General features: G+C 50.6%; 1 protein-coding gene across 1 annotated transcript; it reads right to left on the reverse strand.

Moving 5' to 3' along the window:
* Positions 1-1753: 1753 nt before the first annotated feature.
* LOC142859418 (L-amino-acid oxidase-like) lies at positions 1754-8744 on the reverse strand. The gene is made up of 6 exons (XM_075989594.1): positions 8517-8744; positions 7946-8058; positions 7059-7260; positions 5894-5962; positions 4042-4178; positions 1754-2696 (listed from the first exon to the last, which is right to left on the reverse strand). The coding sequence occupies exons 1-6, from the start codon at positions 8742-8744 to the stop codon at positions 1865-1867; spliced, it is 1581 nt and encodes a 526-aa protein (XP_075845709.1). The 3' UTR covers positions 1754-1864.
* Positions 8745-15984: the final 7240 nt, after the last annotated feature.

Here is a 15984-nt window from a genome sequence, read left to right on the forward strand (position 1 = left end):
TGGTGCCTTCTATCTACACTGTGTTAGCAACCCTGAAGATGGCCTGACTTTATTCTTCCCCATGTGGCTACACCCAATACAACTGCTTTCTCTGCTTCCAGCCATTATTATCCTCCCTTTCCACGGGGTCTCACTATGTAGCCTTGGCAGGTCGTGAACTCTCTATGTAGACCAGGCTGACTTCAAACTCAGAGTTTCCTCTGCCCCTGCCTTCTGAGTGCTGGAGTTAAAGATGTATACAACCATACCTGGCTTACTCTCTTTCCAAAGATATTTTCAATGTATTTGAGTATTTGCCTGTATGTGTGTGTATGTGTGCAGTGCCTGTGGAGGTCAAAGGAGTAAATTGGATCCTCTGAACCTGGACTTACGGGTGTGTGTGTTGGGGGCGGGGGCATGTTCTAGGGTCGTGTGCAGAGGTGAGAGGGCAGCTTGTGAATCAGTTTTCTCCAACCACTTGGAACCTGGTGACTGAACTCAAGTCAGCAGACTTTGTGGTAAGTGTCTTTACCTGCTGAGGCATCTTGCTGGCCGCATTGTTTGTCTCCTTAAACAGTATGTTAAGAATAGGTGGACAAGCCTGACTTATTGACTTATTGGGGCTTCCAGGGCCCAAGTCTTGACTGTGAAAATCCCAGAAACAACACTATTAGAGTATGTCCACGGAGGCCGTTGGAACAACACAGGAAAGCATGGAGCATATTGCTGGCCATGGTGGCCTCAAGTGACCAGCATCTCAACTTCCCTCAAAATTTGGTCATGGAGCTGGGCAGTGATGGCACATGCCTTTAATCCTAGCACTCAAGAGACAGAGGCAGGTGAATTTCCGTGAGTTCAAGGTTAACCTGGTCTACAGAGGGAATTCCAGGACAGTCAAGGCTACACAGAGAAACCTTGTCTTAAAATTGTTCAGTCATGGAAGAGAGAGAACTGAGAAGAGGAGGGGAGGATAGTGGTGTGAATGAGAACAACCCCATAGGCTCATATGTTTGAAGACTTGATGTCCCAGTTGGTGGAACTGTTTGGGAAGGACTAGGAGGTGGGGTCTTGTTGGAGCAGGCATGTTACTGTTGGAGCAGGCATGTTACTGGGGTGGCCCACAGCACTTCCAGTTAGCTTTCCCTCCCCCTCTCCTTTCAGCTAAGAATGCGAACTCTTAGCTTCTGCTCCAGCACCACACCTGCCTGTCTGCAGCCATGATTCCCAGCACGGTGGTCATGGACTCACCCTCTGTAAATTGCCTTGGTCATGGTGTCTCCATCGCAATAGAAAAGTAAGCCAGAGAGTTAGAACTAGATAAAGGATAAAAGCCGAGGCCCAAGAAATGGGAAAGGGTTTCATCTGCCCTCAGGACACAACTCTAAAATTATTTAGGTGACTCTAGAATGTCAGGAAACACTTGGGCTGGCCAGATGGCTCAGAGGCTAAAGATGCCTGCCACCAAGCCAGGGGTCTGAGCTTCATCCCTGGGAGCCACACAGTAGAAGGAGAGAACCGACTCCCTAGTGTTATGCTCTCACCTCCAGGCCTAGAACCATGGCATTTACACACACACACACACACACACACACACACACACACACACACGGAGGGGGGAGAGAGAAAGAAAGAAAGAGAATAAATAAAATTTAAGTTTAAAATTTTTGAATAAAAATAAAACAATGAACATCGAATTCAATAATTGCTTTATTGTTTTTATCTCTGTGACACAAGTTCTTCCTGATCTACTGTCATAGATCTAGGGGTCATGGGCCTTGGGTCAAATCTGAGCAAAAGCAAAGATGGGTAAAAGTGGGGTTTGTATCGTCTTCTGATGGACAGACTTGTTTGGAATCACCGTAGTTCCTGAGGCCCATATGGGTGTTTAGAGCTCACTTTTGGGGAAGTGTTCTTTTGTGTTTCTGGGGTTCCTTGTCAAAGCCAAGTCCACAGCCTCCTGAATGTTCTTTGCCACCCTAAGCCCTGACTTGATAGCAGTGTCAATCCAGCCGTGGGGCATATCTGTGTGCTCACCTGCAAAAAAGACCAGCCCTTCTGGCTGGCTGAGCTCCTGGGCATAGTCCACATATTGGTAAGGGGTGAAAAAGGCAAAGCCACCCATGGAATAGGGGTCCTGGCTCCAGTTCTTGACTGTGGAGTAGGGACAGAGGGCACGGAGTTCTTCTTTGTTGCGATTGTGAATAGCAGCTAGGTCGTCCAGAACAATGTCCACTACCCGGGTGTGGTCCAGGGCAGTGAAGAACGAGGAGTCATCATCCAGGGTATAAGATGCTAGGACAACGCCCGCACCATTGGGGAAGATGTGGTTGGGATAGTAGATGAAGCGGGAAGGCCGGTCAGTGCTAGACTTCCCACTGAAGATACCATCGTGTTCCCAGAAACGCTGTGTGCAGGCCAGGATCACTTTGGTGGCGCTATTGTAGTGGACGGAGCGCAGAGCATCCTGCTTACTGAGAGAAAGAGATGGCTGGAATCTGAGGAGCCGGGCAGCCTTGGCAGTGCTGGCTACCACCACAAAATCGGCAGTCACCCGCGCCCTGGGCTGCAGAGGGTCAGGTGTCCGGTAGGTCACGTGGACACAGTCGCCAGACATCTCCACTTCCTCAGCTGGGGAGTTGAACCAGACAGTCCCCGGGAGGAGCGAATTGTGTAGGGCCTGGGGGAGCTGGTCAAAGCCCCCAACGATTTCATCGAACCTGAGAGTGAACAGCAGAGAGGGAGATGAGTGGGTTGATGGACAGGGCCTTCAGAGGACAGGCCATTGGGACTGGACAATGACTCAGTCCCTTCACAGGCATGTCCCAGCCATGTTTTAGGGGGACGAACTGTTGGCAAAGAACCAAGGGCAAGCAGTGGGTCCATTAGCTCCAGGGACCCAGAGAAAGGCACTGCTTTGGGGTGACCAAATTGGAAACATGCATCTACCCTGAGCTCATACAACCCCTCCTCTGGCTGCTTATCTCCTCTCGACACCCAGGATGCCTGGTCAGAAACTGACAAACACCCAGAATCGAACTTCTGATCCTCCTACCTCCACCTGCCAGGTTCTGAAGTTATAGGCAGTTGCTGCTCCTCCCAGTTTTAAGTGGTGTTTAGGAAGGAACCCAGGGCTTCATGCATGCTAGACAAGCAGTCTAGCAACTGAGCCTGAGCCCCAGCCCTGGCCCCGGGTTCTTAGAGCCCCTTCCATAATGCCCTCAGGGGCTGCTTAAGGAAAGTGGCTAAACACTACTGAGCTGTTTTACTTAGTCCGCCTAGGAGTTCCTCCCCTCCCACGCCCCTTCAGAGCGGTTCTTGGTTTGAATTCAAATTGATAAGAAGGGCAAGACTCCTTGCCAGAAGACCAGAATGTCTAAATAAATCAATATCTGGGCCTTCCGTTCAGCTGTCTTGTAGCCTGTTTTTTATTTTCATTTTTTCACAAAGCCAGTTTATCGTTATCTTTTTGTTGTTGTTGTTGAGTCTGGAACTTCAGATCCTCCCACCCCTACCTTGGGTGGCATCACAGGTGCGCACCACCTTGCCTGGCGCCCTTTTATCTTTATAGATACAGATCACGTGGTCAGTGACCAACGGTGACTGGAGTCTCAGGTTTGCATCCCTGCTAAGTCTTCCTGGGCTGAAAGATGACAAGTGTCTCTCGAAGCAGAGCTGAGGCCACAGTCCCTGTCACAGAGCAGATGAGGCTCACACGCTCTCGATAGACCCTTAGTGTATCCAGAGGTTCTCAGAGTGGAGTCCCAAGGTAGGCAGCCTATCAGAAGGCTCGCCTCCAGGCTCTACCCCAGGTGTTTAACACGCCGATCCGCCCCAGTGACTCTGAGAGTCAGGATTCCCTTCTTTCTCCTCCCCCGCCCGGCCCTTTTTGAGATTAGCTGTAAACTCAAAAATCCACCTGTGCCTGCCCTCTGAGTACTGGGACTGTGTAGCACCACACTGGCTTCCAATTTTGGAGGAATTTTTATCCCGGTTTCCTAGTTCCTCCTTTCACTACCATCCTCATCAGGAACTAGTGACCCCCTGTCCTGCCCTGTTCCTCACCGGGGTTCTTGGAAGAAGGAGATGATGCCACGCAGGGTCTCTGTGAAGGCCTCGTAGTAGCCAGAGTCTGTGTTCAGCAAGTCCCCGATCATCTGCACAGCCCCGCGGCTCAGTTTCCCCACCTTGATCAGGTACTCCTGAAGAAATGAGGCAGGCAGATGAGAATGTATAAGGAGTTAACATGTGAACCTTGCTTCCTATCCAGGGACAGCAAGGAACAGGGCTGGATGGGGCAGAAGGACAAGTGTGTAGCCCCTGGGCCCCAAGGCTGCATTGTACATGTGTCCAGACACGATCCCCTTGGTCCCTGCTTAGGGACAACAGGTAACAGTAGGTATGTTTTTCAGCCTACACACTGTCAGCCATTCATTCATACAATCCTCTGAATAATGATAAGGGTTCCTGCTTTGCCGATGGAGAAACTGAGTCCCGGTCTCTGTGTCTGCCCATGTGGACCCAGTCTGGTTTCTACAGAAGATCAGGCTAGGAAGAATCTTAATACCAAAAAGTTCTCTTCCTACCCTGACCTTCCACCCCTGCCCCATCACCTGCTGATCCAGCCGCTCCATCAGCAAGTGACCTCAGAGCTGGCTCACTCTGCACCTGCTGCCCTGATTGTGCCTTATGCTTTTTTCTCGGCTCTGTGTCTTAGATAAAGCCGGCGTATGGCCGTGACAAAGCTGGCTGGAATGGCTTCACCAGTTAGAGTGGGTGGCCATCTGGTTTGCCTGGGGCTGCATGCTCCCTGTCACCAGCACACGCGGGACCTGAAAGAACCTGCTAGGACGTCCAAATCCTGCCAGCTGGGAAAAGTGCCACTATTCAACATACTTGTGTAACCCAGAGGCTAAAGCAGAGGGCTGTGACATCCTAGGGACAGCAACACCAGGGTTCCCGAAGACATGCTGGATCTGTTAGGACTGCCAACACCAAGGTTCAAAGAGGTTATCTCTGCCCCACATCTGAGGGCATGTTCATTGGGGTGTGGGTCCTGGAGATCTCTGACTTGTCTCTTCTCTAATCTCTCTCTTGAGTAAGCAATGGTCAGACCACACATGGCCACAGGCTTTGACCCACCCAACAGCTGAAGCAAGCAGCCCACGGAGGCAAACCACAGTCAGGACCTGGAAGTGACTATCAGCTTCTCTCTCAGGATCAGCTGGAGAATACCCATCACCCTCCATCCCGTCCCCAGGCCCATGGGTGAGCTAGCTCCAGCATCCAGGAGCCAACAGCCTCCAATCAGGCCACATCTGGAACCTTCCTTGTGCTTTTGTTATCTGCAGTGCCAGGGATTGAACCCGGGGCCTCACACATAACAGACCAGCTCTTACACCTGTGGCCTATACCGCAGGTCCAGCCTTTCCTGACTTTCACCATAGTTCTGGGTTACGAAAAATGTTTTCATCAGTGGTAACCTGCATACGGCAGTGGTCCCCAGCAAGCAATGCTGTAGCCTGCTTGGTTCATGCAAGTAAACATTGTGATTTTTGCACAACTATACAATCATTTAAAGATACATTCTGAGACATTAGCACCTTGTTAAGCAACACACACCTATATAAGTTTTTCCCATACCTCTGTCTGCCTTGGCTCTGTGGGTATTATGGATGATCCCCTTGATACAGCAAGCTGTGACTAAGTAGCCTTGATTGCCCTCCTTGGAGGGTCTCTGTTTAGCTCCTTCCCTCCCTCCCTTCTTCCCTCCCTCTCCCTCCCTCCCTTCCTCCCCTAATGGAGCTTGCATTCTGTCAGGGCAGACAGTTAAACTAGACGAGTACAGTGTAGTGCAATACTCCCCAGGTAGCAGTCCCGCTGGGGTGGTGTCAGGGCATAAGGTCTCAGAACTGACCTTGGTGGAGAAGGAGTCGTACTTCTCCAGGACCTCACGGCAGCTGCTGTTCTTCAGCTCTTCCACAATCTCAGGAGGGAAGAGGACAGGGAGGATATGCGGTGAGGGTCGGCCCACAGAGATTGTCCAACCCGCCCTGTCCTTCCCCCTTCCCCATGCACTACATTTGTTCAACAGCCTCTGTGTGTGTGTGTGTGTGTGTGTGTGTGTGTGTGTGTGTGTGTGTCACACTTTAAGGAATCCTGCCTTCCAAAACTGTGTCCTAAATCTGGGATGGTGGGAATTTCACCTCGCATGGATACCAGGTATGCAAATGTAGGTGTCCAGGCTCCCCCATCAGCCTCGAGGTTCTGCCTCAAGTCTACCTCCTTGCCCTGTGTTGGGGACACTTCTGTGGACTTCTAGGTCACTGTGAAGCATGTAGGCACCAGAGGCTGGCCCCACAGAGCTGCTGAGAGAGGCTGGGTATGCTGAGATGAAGTGAACCACAGCAGGACAACACTGTGGGACACCGGGAAGGGGCCTCCCACTGAGCTCAGCTGTCGTCCTGAGGTCCTTCCAGGCCATGGATTAGAGAAGGCAATGGCATGGTCACTGCTGGGCCAAGTAGAGAAGGTGGGCAGGCAGTCGAGGTAGAGTGCTAATTGTTCTTCCTTGACAAGCTGCCAGCCGTTACGACTGCACAGTAAAGGAACACTGGTCCTGTACCTAGCACCATTTTGTCACCTTAACGCATCCTGTCACCTAATCCTCGTAGCAACCCAGGAACAGGAGGCTCTGGCAATAATGGAGAAGAGAGAGGGAGCCTGCACGTATTATGCCTGGAGTCACACAGCGTATTCAACCCCAGAGCTTGCAGGGCTCTCAATGAAATGAACCTGGTCCCAGCACGACGATTTCTCGGCAGCTACTTTGTACATGTCTGTACAGGCACTGACGTCTGGGGTCTGAGAATATACTGACTGCAGAGCCAGTGCCTGACACAGGACAGAGCCATGAGAGGGAGTGGAGGCCAGTGATGCTCAGTCTGGTGCAGGCTTCCTGCCCTCAAGGATCTGGGGTCCACTAAAGCTCCTCCCTGGAGAATCAGAGGAACTTGAGGGTGTTTGTGCCGAATGGCCCGGGGGGTGGGGGGGGAAGTGGGCTGCTCTCCACTCTGCCTTACCTTCCTCAGCGACTTATCAAAGAGCTGTTCTGCCGTCTTCCCCATCTCGTCAGCTCTCAGTGAGTAACCCAGAAGCCCAGGGTCGGCCTGCACCTCCCCCGTGCGCTGCCGGATTCCATTCACCAGCACCCAGGTCTGATTGGTGCAGGGACAGAATTCCTTTAGCATCAGCCCAAATTTCCTGATGAGCTCATGAGAAAGCCTGTGAAGGGGGTCAGAGACTTCAGGCTCTGAGAGTCAGCCAACAGCCCTTCCTGCTCCCCGGGCCTGCCTCCTGCCTCCCTCGGATTCACCAAGACTACCCCTGGCCTTTCTCCAGAGAGGGATGCCAGGCACCCTGGGCATTACACTAGACTAGAAGCCGCAAGGCCAGGAGGGAGCTGCATTTCCTGCCAGTGGACCTCTATGATGGCTGAGGTCTCGGCCACTTTGTGCGGAACCTGCAACCTTCACCCTTTCAAGGATGAACATTCCTGAACATCCCAGTTCCTGGGGGCACAATGAGGGTGGTGTGCCGAGTGTGTCTGTGGGGCCAACCTTCCTGGAGGCTATGTTCACTACTCTTGAACTTCTCCACACTTTTCACCGGTTCAGAAAGAGTTTCCTGGAAGGATACCAGGCTTCCTTTCATTTACACACTCAGAAGGCTGCTTTTGACTTCCCAGCAGGTTTATCTTGGACCACCTTTCTTCTCTGATCCTGAACCCATGCTCCTTGGCAGTCAAACCTAGCACAGCTTTCTCCTTATGTGGATTAAACCTGAGGCTGGGAGATGCTCCTGGGCTGGGAAATCAGTTGAGTCAGACCCTAAGCCCTGGGCTTCCAGCAAAGAGCTCCATCCACTGTCCTGGTGTGACAGCCCTCATCCTGGCCTTCCTCCTATTTACCTGTGGTTGATTGGGATCCGCATGGCGCCCAGCTCTATGTACCAGTGTGCTCCAGGAACTCTGTGGGTTTCGATTCTGCCACCTACGCGCCCTGAGGCCTCCAGGACAGTCACCTGGAAAGGTAGACGACTCTTTAATGGACTCAGTGAGCCTTGTCACATACCCTGTGGCAGACCCAGACTTACCACCCTATCCCTCCTAATCTCCCTCCTTCCCTCCTTCCTTCCCTCTTATCCTCCCTCCCTCCTTCCCTTCTATCCTTCCTCCTTCGCTCCTTCCTTCCCTTCTATCCATCCTTCCTTCTTTCCTTTCCTTTTCATTGCTGCAGATGGAAACTACAGGGTGTTCCTCATTCTACCACTGAGCTACAGCCCCAGCTTCATCCTGCCTCTTTCTGGAAGCCACTCTTGATTACTGGGTGAGATTATCTGCCCTCCTACCCCAGCTACCCTGGAGCCCTGGAGCTTCCTCTAGGCCCCAGCTCCCCAGGAATGTCCACAGCTTGGCCTTCTACCTCCCTGCTTAGAGCCCAATCCTCCCACAAGAGATTCTCCCCCGCCCCATCACCTACCTGGTGGCCAGCATCCTGCAAGATCTTGGCAGCAGTGAGCCCAGCCATGCCTGCCCCAATCACCACCACCTGCTTCCTCTCTGCTGTCTGCCCCAGTCCATTTTGAGCCAGTTGCAGCAGCTCCTCATACTGCGGGTCCTCAAAGCACTTGACAAGCTGGTTGTTGAAGGCCTGGGTATCCAAGCTCAGCACAAACAGGAGGGTGAGAGCCAGCCAGCTTGGGAACATAGCTGTGGATGTGGCAGTTAGGCAAATGACTAGGGGTGAAGGAGGACTGGCCATAGCCCTTGATCTGAAGAAGATTTATCACTGGACCCATGATGCAACATCCCAGGCACTCCCCAACCCAAGAGAGCCTTAGTCATGGGTCCTCCCGAGTGGACCTGCCACTCTTCCTGCTAGCCCACAAAAATGCCCTTCAGGTACCAAAGCCTCTCACTCAGAGAGTGACACATACACTCTGCACTGCCATGCACACAGTGAAGTAGACCTGCCCACCACATGGGATTTCCCCATGTCCACCACCATTTGAGGTAGATAGACTTTCTGCTGCAATGAGAAGACCCTTAACTCAGTACCACAGTGAAAGACAGAAGATTGGAAGCCTGAAACCTTGTATAATAAAGCAACAGTCCCCCAAAAAGTGTGAGATAGGTCACCAGGTTCCCAAGACCCAATGGATCATTACAGGGTTGCCTCTCAGAGATGGGCCTGGCTCCTTGAAGTTAAATTTACCAGGCGATGAGCTTGTGTTTTCATGCTTCTCTTCTGATGTGTTTCTGTCAATTCTGGCTCCGCTGAGGGAGAGGCAAACCATGCCTTCCCTCTGGGAGCCCATCAAAGGTGTGTGTTTTGTGGTAGTTGAGTTCTTGGTTTCAAAGCTATTATCTCTTATGGGACAAATTGTGTTTTCCCAAAATTCCTATGTTGAGACTTTAACACACACGATCTCAGGACTCAACTCTGTTTAGGGGTCATGGTCTTTGAAAAGATGACTGAGTTAAAATGAAGTGTGAGGGTGGGTCTTCCCGCAATGTCCTCCTAAGACGTGGAGCCTACAGGAGAACTACTACTGCCTCCTTCCTAAACCGGCGTAATCTCTAACTGCATCCTAAATACTTATCCTTATGTCCACAGCTAAGTGTCGCTCTCGTCCCTCACCAAAAAAACTTCTTTTCGCAGCACACAGAGACCACCAGTATGGGAAGCCTCAATTTGTCAAAGTGAAGAGAGCAACTGATTGCGGGGTACCCAGCCCCAAAAGATACATCTACAACACAATCCCTACAACTACGGCTCAAGAAAGAGGGAGCAGAAAGATTGTAAGAGCCAAAGGACCAGGGCATCTACTTTGAGATAGTCTCAGAAAAACACGCACACACACACACAGGGGAAAAGTAGGAGAAGGGAGAAGAAGGGAGGCCTGGGAAGTTTGGGCGAAGAGTTAGAAGTGACCACATTGTATGGAATTCTCAAAAAAGGTAATAATAATATTGTGTTTTTTAAAAAGGAAGAAGAAATGTGAACACTAAGAGAAACATCAGGGACACCCCACGGAAAGGGAATACTGATGAGGACGTGAAGACATTGAGAAACCAAGGCCCACCCTCCATACCTTCACTGAGACATCCATCCTCTATGAGACATACCATGTTCTATGTATTTTCTAACATGGTTTGAGGTGACCAATGCAGGTTGTTCCTCTGTGTCTGTCCCCATGTTGGTGAAGAAACAATCGATTAGGTACCTTTCTCCAGGAACATAGTTTACCATGGAAACACGTAGTCACGTTACAACAGATGGAGGCAGAGGGATTGCCACCTGTGTATGACTGATTGCTCTCTCACCCCATTCCACCCAGCACCGTGCTTCTGAGTTCCTGTTCGTCCTGGGTACGTTAGATAATTGCTCAACCTGGATATCAGGCATGAATCAGAAGTCATTTCTGTCTGCTCAGAGCCTGGCTCCGGGGACTTCTCAGAGCAGCTGAGGGGTATGAGCGGGGAGCAATGAGCAGAGGGGAAGGTGGTGGGTAGAGTAGTGGATGAGTAGACAGAGGGACGGACACGTGGACAGGTTGTCCTCTGCAGTAATCACAGACACTAGGCCTGGGGCCAGGGCCAGGGCCAGGGCCAGGGGCTGAGGTTTCGTCTGGACTTGTCGTTGCTCACCCTTCGACTCAGCTTTACAACCTACTTCTGTCTGCTTTCCTCAGGGCCTGCCTGACTCCAGACTTCCTCTGTGAATCAGGGCACTCGGCATCTGGCTTTCGAATTATTCCTGAGGAATCAAACACACACACACACAGATAGATACACAGTCTCACATACACACTCACACACACATACACACACACACTCACATACATACTCTCTCTCTCACACACACATACACACACACTCTCACACTTCACCATGACCGGAATCCAGGCTTCTTTCCACCCCTTGGACTCACTCATCTCTAGGACTAAGGAAGTGGATCCTGACTTTGAAACCAGAAGTCTCTGGTTTTCCCTCTTTGCCCTCTTGTGGTATACTTATTTACATTTATTCTGTGTATGTGCACATGATTCAGTATGATACACGCGCCCATCACCTTAACTGCATGTATTGCTGGAAAACGGTGCTTGAAATTCCCAGCAACCATCCCTTTTAAAAAGGGTGGGCCCTCTGGGAAACACAACTCCCTTGAGTTCTCCCTGCATGGAGGAAGTTTGCACTGGGCTGCTCTCGTCTTCCTGTCAGCTGCCCTGCCCTGGAGAACCATGTCATCACGGTGACTCCAGAGCAGAGGCAAGCAAAGCATCTTCAAGCCTCAGGAGCTATCAAAACAACCCACAGTCCCCAGCTACCAAAAAAAAAAAAAAAAAAAAAACAAAAACAAACAAACGAACAACGGAGCCAGGAGACCTGTGGTGGCCCAGGCAGCCACAGGCATTTACTATACAAGGTGAAGCCAACACCAGCCCTAGCGTCCCTCCACCCACCCTTGGCTTTAAAGAGTGCTGTGCCCTGTGTCTGTTGTGGGGTGACCACTGAGAAGCCCAGGTGTCTGCTGGAGTCAGGAGCCATGTTTACCGTAGCCACACTGCATCGACCCTAAACTTTATGTGGCCACGGAAATACTGTGAACATGTGTGTAATGACTTTGATGGAGGAATGGATAAAATCTATCTGCAAGTGAGGAACAGGACACAGAAATCTCACATCCTGAATCCGTTTGTTTCTTTGAGATGAGCCTCACTCAAAGCGGCTCAGACTGGCCTGGGAGTTCTAGAAGTTACTATAAGACCCTGCCTCAAAAAAAAAGTATACACACACACACACACACACCAAAGACAGAGCATGGTACGGAATACCTTAATCCCAGCACTCAGGAGTCAGAGTCAGACAGATCTTAGAGTTTGAGGCTAGCCTGGTTTACAGAGGGAATTCCAAGACAGCCAGGACTACACAGAGAAACCCTGTCTCAGAAAAACAACAGCAAAAATCTACCAACAGGGAAGTTGGAGAGGTGACCCATTGGTTAGAGCACTGGCTAGGTTCTGTTCCCAGCACCCACAAGGGTCTCAACACCATCTGTAACTCCAGTTCCAGAGGCTCCAATGCCCTCTTCCGGTCTGCATGGGTATCAGGCACACACATGATACACAAGCAAGCAAAACATTCATATAAATACATATATGTATATGTGTATATATATATATTAAAACCTAACTACCCCCCCCAAAAAAAAGAAAGAGGGAAAGAAAAGGTTCTAATGTTTTCTTTACTAATTTTCATTACTAATGTAATGTAGTTACAATAAGGTAACTAACCAACAACCTAATTAGTATTTCTGTTTGTTTACTGATATAGGATCTCAGGTGGCTAAAACTGGCCTTGAGTTCCTGATCCTCCTGCCTCTACCTCCCAAGTGCTGGGATCACAGGCCTGAGCCACCACACCCAGCTTTAGTTTTGAGACAGGGTCTTACTCTGTAGCCCGGACTGGCTTTGAACTCTCCATTCTCCTGCCCCAGCTTCCCAAGTGATAGGACCACAGGCGCCTACCACCATGCCTGACTTCCTTGCATATTTTGTAAAGAACACGAAGGGGGGAATTTGAAAAGATATTGAACAACAGTAATAGTGTACATGAATGAAAACCCTGCCTCTGCCCTATGATTACACCCTGTATTATATATACTAAATTATCACACTGTGCTCCATGAATATATGTGATCATTATGTGTAATTAAAAAGAAAAAAAATAGAGATGGCCATGGTGTCAAACACCTGTAATTCCCGCACTTGGGAGGTGGAGGCAGGAGGATCAGGGGTTCAACGTTCTCAGCTACAGTTTGAACCCAGCGGGGGGGATACATGAGACCCTGTCTCAAAAAAAAAAACTAAAACAAAATAACAAATTAATTAAAAATGAAACCAACGCTGTCTTTTTAAAATACACCTGTCAGGGAATTTCATTTCTGTTACTGGTTTGGAAACCATAATCACCTTGGATCCAGAGCTGGCCAGTGGGGATTACAAGGGAAGACTGAAGGTGGTCTGGAGCCCTGGCCTGGCAGGCTCCTGGGGTTCTCACAGAAGCCCAGCTTGGATCTCAGTCTCCAGTGGCCAGCTGACTCCAGTCCTTGAGTCAGTCTGAGGGTGGACAGACAGAACATGTCTCTCTCCCACCACAGAGCTTCCCCTATCTCGACCCTAGAATCGCGACTGCCACGGGAGGCATATGGAAGAGCCCTGGAGAAGCGAGCCCAGAGCCTGGGGGATCATGCCCAATCTGGGGGCTCATGCCCAATCTGGGGGATCATGCCCAATCTGGTGCCCTCTACACACAGGCTAAGTTCTGTTCACCTTGTCACTAACTAGGAGGTTAACGGATCCTTCTACCAGTTCTTCCCAGAAACCTTAGAGAAATTTGACCCTCCTGAGTTTCTGTCCAGGGCTCCTTAGCACTGCTTGCTTAGGGCGGTTCACCTTAGCGTCTACTCCTTCCTCATGCCCGTTCCCTACTGCTCCCACCACCTAGACGGGGGACTTTATGATGTCTGTCTGTCTGCCCACCCTCCTCCGCCATGTGTCTCTTTCTCTCTTTTTTCTTCCGTTCCCCTCTCTCTTTCCTTTCTTCTTCTCTTTTCCTTTTTTTGAGACAGGATCTCACCAGGTAGCCCAGGTTAGCCTGGAGCTCACTGTGTATCCCAATTGACCTCAGACTCCATCATCCTTCCCCTTCTCTTAGGTTTTACTCAGACTGAAAAGACCACTTCCTTCTTCCTGCAGGGCTCCAGGGCACTGGGAACAGAAATTCCAGGGTTGTGCTTGTTTCCTGCTTGGTGCATCCCTGGTGTGTGCTGTTCTTCTGACACACCTCTCATTTCCAGGACTTGACTCTGTTTTTCCTGGAGCCCTTCTGAGAACCATCACTCTTCCTTGTCCCTCCCTTATGGGATGGAGAGCCGAGGAGGTGTGGTGGAGCCCATGTAAAGGTTGAAACGTCTGCAGACCCACCCGCATAAGGAGCGAGCCTGGGCCTGGTGGAAAGCAGGATGAAGGGAGCAAGTACAAGCATAGGCTCCTGGTGCCCGGCACAGCCTTGCTCCGGCACAGCCCCGCTCCGGCGCAGCCCTGCTCCGGCACAGCCCCGCTCCAGCGCAGCCCCGCTCCGGCGCAGCCTCACTCCCAGCCCCGCTCCGGCACAGCCCCGCTCTGGCCCTCTGACATCTGGAGACAGGGGGGCTTCTGAAGCTCGACTCCACCCAGCAAGAGCATCACCAGACTCTGGGTTTAGGCCCTCAGATCCCCCTCATAGTACTCTAATTACCTCTCCTGCTCATTCATCAAGCAGATTTACAACAGGAGGGGTTCATCAGAGAGACCGTGCCAGTCAGAGGATGACGCAGCAGGCTGCTTCCTAGGGTACCTGAGTGTCTCCAGAAGACCCCCAGAACAGCATGGATCAGAAAATTGGATGAGCTATCTATGGGGATTTCATACTTATACGATGTTTTAAAAGGACAGACCTGAGAATGGAGATAAAGTGACCGTCGGGGGCTCTCACTGGCCATCCCTGCACTCCAGAGGCTGAGGCTGGAGGCCGTCCATGGCTCTGAGGTCAGCATGAGATACACGGTGAGTTCCACGCCAGCTGGACTAAGGGTGACTCTGTCCCTAACAACAGCATAAAAGATCACGGGGCTGATCTCTGGAAGGTGTTGCTTGAGCCCAGACACAGGAGACCTTCCTGGGCCGATGAGAAATTCTCTGCAATGTCACCTGAGTGGTGGTCACATGAGTGTGTCACCAAGTTAGATATGTATACAGGGCAGTATATGCTCCATAAAAATCTCAAAAGCCAGTTCTAAATCATAAACGTAAACCCAATGCTAACATTAAAATTACATTTCTAAAAATTTTTGAGACAGTGTCTCACATAGCTCAGGCTGCCTCCAAACTCACTATGTAGCAAAGGGTGGCCTTCAACTACTCATCCTCCTGCCTCTGCCTCCTAAGTGCTCAATCAGAAACGTCTATGCTTGGCTGAATTTTTTCTTTCTTTCAGGGGCTGAGGCAACAGCTCAGCGTGTGACACTTGCTGCGTAAGCATAAGGACCGGAGTTCGAATCCAAAGCACCCACGTGAAAAGCCAGATGTGGCTGTGTGCACCTGTGACCCCAGTGTTACAGGAGGTGACTCACTGGGGCTTTACCGGCTGGGCTCTAGTTTCAGGTTCCGTGAGAGACACTGTCTCAAGGGAATAAAACAGAGCTTGAGAGATCAGAATATCCAACAGCCTCCATACCTGAGCGCGCCCGCGCGCACACACACACACACACACACACACACACACTGCTTTTCCTACGTTCAAAAGGTTGGGGATGGTGATCCTAGCACTTGGGAAGTGTGCTGGCTAGATTTTCTGTCAAATTCACACAAGCCAAGGTCATCTGAGAAGAGGGAACTACAATTAAGAAAATGTCTCAGTTAGATTGGCCTGTAGGCAAGCGTATGGGAGCATTTCCTTTCCTTCTTCCTTTCTTTTTATTTTTCTTCTTTTCTTTTTTTGTTTATTTATTTATTTTTACTTTTCGAGACAGGGTTTCTCTGTAGCTTTGGAGCCTGTCCTGGAACTCGCACTGTAGACCAGGCTAGCCTCGAATTTCCAGAGATCCACCTGTCTCTCCCTCCTGAGTGTTGAGATTAAAGGTGTGCCTCACCACCACCCGGCCTATGGGAGCATTTTCTTGATTGATGATTGCTATAAGAGAGCCTAGCTCAAGCTCACCATGGGTGGTGCCACCCATGTGCAGGTGGTCCTGGGTTGCATAAGAAAACAGACTGGGCAAGCCATCGGGAGCAAGCCAGTAAGCAGTATTCCTCCACAATCTCTGCTTCGTTCCTGTCTCCAGGTTCCTACCTTGGCTTTCTACATAAACTGATGACATGACCACGCTAAGGGGAAGGTTTCTA

The sequence above is a fragment of the Microtus pennsylvanicus genome, chromosome 11 (genome assembly GCF_037038515.1).
Source record: "Microtus pennsylvanicus isolate mMicPen1 chromosome 11, mMicPen1.hap1, whole genome shotgun sequence".
Taxonomy (NCBI): domain Eukaryota; kingdom Metazoa; phylum Chordata; class Mammalia; order Rodentia; family Cricetidae; genus Microtus; species Microtus pennsylvanicus.